An 8,416-nucleotide genomic window follows, 5' to 3' on the forward strand; every position below is an offset into this window, starting at 1 on the left:
TTTTTAGTCGTGTCAAATTTGTTCGTGCGAATAAACTGGAAAAACTTGGTTTTACTAATGACGATGGGATTCGTAAGATATTATTTTCGACCATTCAAATAGGGTATTGAATAACATCGAAAAATGAGTACTTTCTAGAGGTTTAAGGTTTGCGCTTTCTTATGTTAAACTTGATTTTTTGTTTATTTTTGTACTTTTGAAACATTGTTTTAAATCTGGCTAACAAAAAGATGTTACAGCAATAGGAAACCCCTTTGGTCCTGCTTTGGCCAATGCCTTTTTATCTCGCCATGAAGTTGTTTGGCTTGATAATTGTCCCATTACTTTTCAGCCATTGTTTTATTGACGATGTGTAGTTGACATATTTTGAAAATTATATGTGAATTATATATTACCTGGTTTCTTAATTATTTTAACTCTAAACACCAAAATATGTAATTTACCTCCGAAGTAGATAATGATATATAATGGGGCGGCGAGTAAGAGGCTGAGTCAAGGTATATTCTAATTTATTGATGCAAAATCTCTTGCGAGTGGAAAAGTAGAATTTGACATTAGAAGAAAACGGTGGCACATCTTTATAGTCAGGTGTGTTTTCTCACACCTGAAGAATGGTTAACAATTCCATATACAAATTAGGAAGAGGTTTCAAGTACATATGGTTAGAAAGCTTGCAATGCCTTACATACATCAGTAATTACAGTTCTGACAAGGATGTAAAGTATCTTCTGAAAAATGCATAAAAGATTGCTTGAATCAGGAGGGCTGGATCTGTGTTTCCTCAGAGTCTCGTTGCGTCATGTAGATTTTTTGTTTTGAAGTGAGGATGGCTTGAAAGGTCCAGCGATAGCTCTGAACCTCACAGTATTCCCCCACCAAAAGTAAGCCTAGGGGAGTGGGTCGTAGTCTGGGATATAGGCTGGTTTTAATCTGTCAGTGGATACCCAGGTGATTTTCCTGTCCACCATCAGCTGATAAGCTTTCTCTCTGCATTGTGATATGCAGTGTGGTCCTGAGTAGGCTGTAGAGAGCGGGGGAGGCTCGTATGCGTCTGTTCTTATGAACGCATACTTTGCTGCTTTAAGGTCTTCTGGGACGTATTTTTTTCTTGCTACGTCATATGTTGTCTTCGCTGGCATGATGTTTTCCAGTGTTCTATGAACATCTGGAAGAGTTGTGGGCTCTGTCGTGTCTTGAAAAACGTCTGCCAGTATTGTCAATGCTTGGCTGTAGAGTTCTTCTGCTGGTGATGTGTTGAATGCTGTGTGCGGGGCTGCTCTTAGTCCCAGCAAGACCCATGGTAATTCCTTTCTCCGTCTCCCGCCTTGACATCTGGCAATGAGCGCTGATTTGAGAGAGCGATGCAACCGCTCCACCATGCTGGTCGCTTCTGGGTTGTATGCTGTTGCGTGAATGAGTTATGTCCCGAGGCTGGCAGCAAGGGAGCTCCATAAGGTGGAGGTGAAGTTAGCTCCTCTATTGCTTGTTATTCACCGCTGTACTCAGTGCCTGCTGACCCAGTCTATTAGTGCTTTCACACAATTCTCTGCTGTCTGCTGCCTTACTGGTATTGCTTCTTGCCATCTGGTGTTCCTGTCGATGATTGTGAAGAGATACCTGTACCCCTCGGAGGGGGAGGGGTCCCAGGATGTCGACATTAATGTGGGCCAATCGTCACTGTGTTGTCTGGAATTCTCCTATCCCAGTCTTTGTGTGCCTTGTTATTGTTGATGTTTGGCATGGGAGGCATTCTCTTGCCCACTTTTTGATGTCAACTTTCATTCTCCACCAGATGTACAGCTCCAAAAAAGTTTGGGTGGGACAGGTTGTGAGCGAGGTTGAACGTTTTCTTTCTCAATCGTAAAGGTAGTTATGGGCAAGGGTGTCCAGTACTCATCTCACAGGCGATGGTTGTCTCTCCATCGTTGATGTACAGGTTGCTCCATGTAAGGGCGGGGTTCTCTCACTGAAGTTGCTGTAAGTTCACGTCATCCTTCTGAGCCAATGATACTTCGGGATATGATATCCCAATCTGGATGGTGTTGATGGAGTTTCAGGAAAGGGCATGTGCCACCTTGTTGGAAGAGCCCTTTAATTATCTGATGGTGCAAGAATGTTCTGCTGTTAATGATAGGTAACCCAGTAGTTGGTGGTCTGTCTGCACAAAGAATTGTTGTCGGAAGTGGGGGATGGCCTTGTGGACTGCCAGTAACTCTCGTTCGAACGTGGAGTACTTTTGCTCTGCTGGCGATAACTTCTTGCTGAAGAATGCCAATGGGCAGCAACCATTGTCTGTGTCTTGTTCGAGTGGTAATAGTTAATCATTCCTGTGAATTCTTGGACTACTTTGATTGTTGTTAGTTAGGAGAAGTTGGTGATTAGTTGGAGCTTCATCGGAAGGGGTTTGATACCATCGGGATTTATTTGGTATCCCAGAACTCCACTACTGGTTTTGCCCATTTGCATTTGTCTTTTTGGACTATAAGTCCATTTTCTTTAAGCATTTGCAGGACCCACCTGATGTCTCTCATGTGTTGTTTAATGTTGGGGCTGAATATCAGTATATCGTCGAGGTAGACAACACAGAAGGGTAGGTTGCTGAGGATTTCATCCATCAGATGTTGGAAGGTTGCACCTGAGTTCCGAAGGCCAAAGCACCTATAGTTGAAGGTGTATGTGCTGAAGGGGGTGATAATGACCATTTTTTCTATGTCCTCCTTTGCAACCGGGACTTGTAAGTATCCCTTCAACAGGTCAATCTTCGTAAATATTTTGGCACCCTCCATCTGGTTGGTTATGTTGGTGATGTTTGGCAGTGGGTACCTGTCAGGTACTGTCTTGATGTTAAGTCTCTGGTAGTTGCCGCAGGGGCATCATGTGCCATCAGGTTTTGGTACCATGTGTAGGGGAGACGCCAAGGGGCTGGAGGCTTTTAGGCATATTCCTGCCCGTTCCATGTCCTGGAATGCTTGTTTGGTGTGGACGAGTTTTTCTGGAGCTAAACGTCTAAAACGGGCGTGCACTGGGGGACCTTCAGTGACTAAGTGGTGCTGGATGTGGTGCTTTGCGGGTCTGGTCAGGTCATGCTGTAGGTTGTCCTTAAATACCTCCGGGAATTCCTGTAGGAAGTGACTCATCTCTGGTGCTGAAGTCGGTATGGGTGGGGCTACAGGGGTGGGTCATGTGGTCAGCTGCTGTTTTGCTACATCTACCAGCATGTCATGGGCTTTTAGGAAGCCTGGCCCTAAAAGTGTGATTGTTATGTTTGCTCTGAGGAATGTCCAGTTGTTCTTCTTCCTGCCAAACGACACTTTCATGGTCCTTTTTCCTTATATTTTTAGCAGGGCTCCGCTGGCAATGGATGCCAGTAGGGTGCTGGGGGTTGGAGTGAGGTGTTTGTGTTGGAGTGAGGTGTTTGTGTGGGTTGGCTGGCATGAATGATTTTAATGCACTGGTGTTGACCAGGAACTCTGTATTTGATGTTTAGTCTGCAATGGAAAAAACATGTCGAGTCTTTTTGCCTGTACCTGGAAGAAAAACAGCAGAAAGCAGGCGCGGTGTCTCTTACAAGGAAACCGGACTGTCAACTGCTGATGTTTATTTTGCTGGGTCACTGCTGCGACCCTTTTGCATGTTTTTTGACATGCAGCAATCATTTTCACATTTTTATGCTTTACTCCCAAACCTCCAGTGGTAGAAACAAATGCCCTTGGGATGTTCATCTATTTTTGGCTTGTATTGTGGTTTGTTTTTCCACCTGGAGCTCCAGGAGTGGTGTATGGGGGCAGTAGGAATTCTGGATTGTTGTCCCTCTCTGTGTCGGTCTGCTGCTGTGGCTGTGGGGTGGTTGCTGCCATGGTTGGTTGTGTAGGCTATGTCGACTTGTGGGCCAGGTGGACGGTGTTGATTGTCTTCAGGAAATTGTCGAAGTCCATGGTTGATGCGCTGGGGATGGCCACGACAGTTTGATGGAGTAATTTTGTAAGTAGAACCTCTCTCACAAGGTCCAACGTAGTTTCCGGGCGGCCTTCTGTGGCAAAGATTGTAATTAACCGCTGTAGTTACTCGTGGACTTGCAACAGCCACTGGTCTCTTATTGCTGTCCCTACATTATCTAGGAATTTCCTAGCTCTGATGGTGGATGGCAGGCTGAAGGATGATCTTAGTTGGTGGTCTTTTGGTCAGCAAGCCATTCTGGGATCTGCTCGAAGACGTTGTCTGGCAGGAACTCAAGGGCAGTGTCGACTTTGTGGGATGAAGAGGAGATCTTCTTTGACCGAAGATGGTCTGTGCTCTGAAGAACCAGGCCTCTGGGTTGTGGGTTGTGAAGGGCAGTAGGCGGATGTTTGCTGCTGCAGCAATGACGTTGGGTGGGCTGGTGCTGGCGGTGGCGCCGTCTGCCATCTTCAGGGTCAACAGTATAATGAGGCAGTGAGTAATAGGCTGAGTCAAGGTGTAATCTAATTTATTGATACTAAATCTCTGACAGGTCAAGAACTCTTGTGAAGAGAAAAGTTGAATTTGACATTAGAAGAAAACAGTCACGTCTATATAGTCAGATGGGTTTTCTCACACCTGAAGAATGGTTAACAATTTTATATACAAATTAGGAAGAAGTTTCAAATACATATGGTTAGAAAGTTTGCAATGCCTTAGATACATTAGTAATTACAGGTCTGACAAGGACATAAGGTATTTTCTGAAAAATGCATAAAAGGTCGCTTGAATCAGGAGCTCTGGATCTGTGTTTTGAAGCGAGGATGGCCTGAGGGTCCCGGCAACAGCTCTGGACCTCACAAATACTTTAGCTTTGCTTAACATACTTGCAAGTCAAAAAAGTGATTAGTACTTTTTTGACACACATACACACACCCACACACACACACACACACACACACACACACACACACATACATATATATATATATATATATATATATATATATATATATATATATATATATATATATATATATATATATCATTGTCATCATGATCACTCACAACGCTGTGTGATGCAGTAGGTTCTGTCAGAGTCCTCCTGCCATGTCTCTCCTGTGCTTTATCTTCTACAAATCTCCACTCATCTCCATGCTCCCTTCTCATAAGTCTTTTCCAGGTAGATCTATGTCTTCCAGCTGTTCTTTTGTCCACGTGAGCCCAGCTGCCACTGTCATGTAATATTCTCCCAAGGTTTGTGCAAAGGACTTCTCCAAGCCATTTGCATCTACTTTCACCATTGTATCATCTATATATGGGACTGATGTAATATTCCTTATGTGATCATTACTCTACCTCTCTGCCAGACTCCTCGTACTCTTCTTGAAGCTTTATTTGCAAATCGGCAAAATATTTTATAGGTTTTTTTGTCATACCATTGTCCATGTCCATATAGCAATACGGATTATACAGGGATCATACATAATCTTACTTTCATATGAAATTTCTATCTATTAAATTTCCACATCTTATTCAGTGTGCTCGCTGTTTGCCCTTTTCAGTCTTTCACTGAATTCCAGCTCAAGAGCGCCTGTACTGATAACATTGTTACGAAATATCTGAAGCTTCAATCTCATTAACCCTTTCTCCATCTAATGTTATTTCCCCCTTTGGTGCATAACAGTCTGTCCTCATTACTTCTGTTTTTCTTAGGTTTATTTGAGTCCCATTTCTCTGCATATACAATGGGTTCTATTAATCAAGCTTTGTGATTCTTGTTGTCATTTTGCTGATTAAAACAGCATCATCTGCATATTCTAGGTGACAAGTTTGTATCGTTACTCCAATGTAAACATTCTCTTCCACAGCCAAGCACTCTTTGTGTTATAAAGTCTGAGAAGGCAAACATCAGAGATGATATAACATTCCTTTTTTGCACCCAAGTATTTACTGTAGATTCATATAGCAGGACCCTTGACCATTAACTTTGCATATACTTAGTTCGTGGATATTGGTGTATGGATTCTGTCATATGTGTGTGTGCGTGTGTCTCTGTAGGTGTGGGTGTGTGTGTGTGTGTGGAAGCTGATAGATCAATGAAGAGTGTATAATTCACTAGTGTTTGGAGGGAGAATGAGAGGAAGACTAAGAAACAGCTGGATAGATGGATGAAAGAGTAAGTGGAAAGGTGGGGAATTAATATCTAGGAAACGACAGAGTGCGTGTAAGAGAGAGAACTGAATGGTGAAATGTGTGCATGGGCCTCGACACGATACTGATGATCCTTCTTGTCGCTGCATGAGGTATTGGGTGTTTTGTGGGTATTCAGGCATTAGGTTATCCATGATTTGCTGGTGAGTTTTGTTTTGTGTGTTCTTGCGGACGACTCCTGTTTGCGGAAAGGCTTGATACTGAAATTTACTTACGTACTGTATATATATATATATATATATATATATATATATATATATATATATATATATATATATATATATATATATATATATATTTATATATATATATATATATATGTGTGTGTGTGTGTGTGTGTGTGTTTGTGTGTAATGAAGGCATAATTCTAGTTTTGTCACAGCAATTTAAGGTTAAAACCACCACACCTTGACTGTCAGAGTTTTAATTCCTCCAACACATGACTCACGCTCAAAGTCAACGCAGCGTAGGGAGATGCCTTTTTAAGTAGTAAGATAAATAATAACAATAATCTAGAAAATTAAATGGCATTTATCAGTCCAATAACCTTTTAACCGTGAAGACCAGCATCTGAATAATTCAGCTTTGGTGTGGTTTAATGCAACCCATCCCCAAAAAACTTTATTAATATCCTTAATGTAACCCGAATTCGGTTTCATCTTCGGGGCTAATATTGACACGGACGATAATCCCCCTTCCTCCCCCCTCCCCACCGTCTGGCCCCAGCCGACATTCAGCCACTCGGTCACCCACTCAGATAGTTAGCCTTTCAGCCAGCCAGCTTTCATGAGGCTTTCAAGTGAATTTCCATTCTCTCAGCTCAAAAGGACGACAAACAGACTCCTCACTTACCTGTGCCTTACGAGATATCTCATGATGATAATGAAAGTGGCTTTTCTGGAAAATTTACCCCACCCCCCCTTTTCCCTTTCCCCCATCGATGGAGTGGTGGAGAAAATAAATATTAACACAGGAGGGGATGTGTTTGGATGTTGTTTTTTGTGTGATGTTTGGATGCGATTTTTGGTACTATTAGATGTCACAACTGCATCTGTTTGAATTATAATTGTTCATTTTATGAGAACACTCAGTGCCAGGGCTTCAAAATGCTTTCAATTTCTGTTTCTCAATAAACTTTTCTTCACTTGTCAACTTTGTATTTGAATAACTTCAGAGGTCTCGAAACTTGCATAAACTTTGTTGGTATTGAATTGATGTGGCACAAGTTAATTCTCGCCCTTCACAAAAAAACAAAAACAAAAAAGTGAAATAGAAGCCATACTAGTATTTGTAACTTTGTAGGTGGTAAAAGTTTACTTGCCGCTAGGTATACTGTATTTTTGTTGTTGTTACCAGTATTTGGTGTGTTTGTATGGACAGAATTTCTGAGTAGTTTGCCATTTAAGAGGGCCTAAGGCTAACTGTCAGTGTTTTGTGAGTGTGCGCAACAATGTAAACAATGCTCGTTGGTTTTAATATGTAAATTTTTCTAAACCTAGTTTTTTAAGGTTTGTCATTTTAACTGTGGAGTATAATTACTGTTGGTTGGATTTTTGTACGAGAAGATTTTATGTAAAGTTTTTTTTTTTTTTTTTTAACAGGAATAAGTTTATTATTATTGCTTTGTATGATTGTGTAGGCAGAATTTATATGAGGTTTGACTGTTTAAAAGTAGTATGTCACAGTTATATTTGTTCTGCATAGACAGAATATTTACAAAGCTTTCATTTTACCTGTACTGGAGTATAGTTATTGATTTGCAGAAACAGAATTTATAAGACAGAGTTTTCCAACGCTGCCGTTTGAGCATTTTGCTCTGTGCTGTATTTGTTATTGTTGTGTAAAGAACATTTTTGTTAGAGGTGACTACTTGAACAAAATTATGAAGTGAACTTTTATCATTCGACTGACTGGATTTTTAACAGATGTGACGTCTGCCTTCTCAGTAGTCGCCCGAAGAGACGTCTTACCATGACGAGAAGCAGATGTCTCTTATTACGAGGTTAAGAAGGAACATTATTATAGTAATGGCCAGGAATAAACATCTTATTTTAAACAATCGTGGATAACCTCTCGTCATAGCTGTCTGTGATGGATATCTTACTTTTACGGTCAGAATGGGGGGCATATTTTTATGGTAAGTGAGGGATACCCTATTTTACCGGTCAGGTGGGACGTCTTATTTTAACTTTAGAAACATCTCGTTTTAATGGTTAGAGAGGGGACATACTGTTTTAAAGGTCAGGGAGGGACATCTTTTTTAATG

At 41.3% G+C, this 8,416-nt stretch overlaps 1 protein-coding gene across 1 annotated transcript; it reads right to left on the reverse strand.

Moving 5' to 3' along the window:
* Positions 1-887: 887 nt before the first annotated feature.
* LOC136854849 (uncharacterized) lies at positions 888-1,379 on the reverse strand. The gene has a single exon (XM_067131383.1). The coding sequence runs from the start codon at positions 1,377-1,379 to the stop codon at positions 888-890; it is 492 nt and encodes a 163-aa protein (XP_066987484.1).
* Between the last annotated feature and the right edge of the window lie 7,037 nt (positions 1,380-8,416).

Source organism: Macrobrachium rosenbergii, chromosome 30 (assembly GCF_040412425.1).
Source record: "Macrobrachium rosenbergii isolate ZJJX-2024 chromosome 30, ASM4041242v1, whole genome shotgun sequence".
Taxonomy (NCBI): domain Eukaryota; kingdom Metazoa; phylum Arthropoda; class Malacostraca; order Decapoda; family Palaemonidae; genus Macrobrachium; species Macrobrachium rosenbergii.

Coding starts and splice junctions, on each gene's coding strand:
- LOC136854849 (XM_067131383.1), bottom strand. CDS start 1,379: ATGGTGGAGCGGTTGCATCGCTCTCTCAAATCAGCGCTCATTGCCAGA.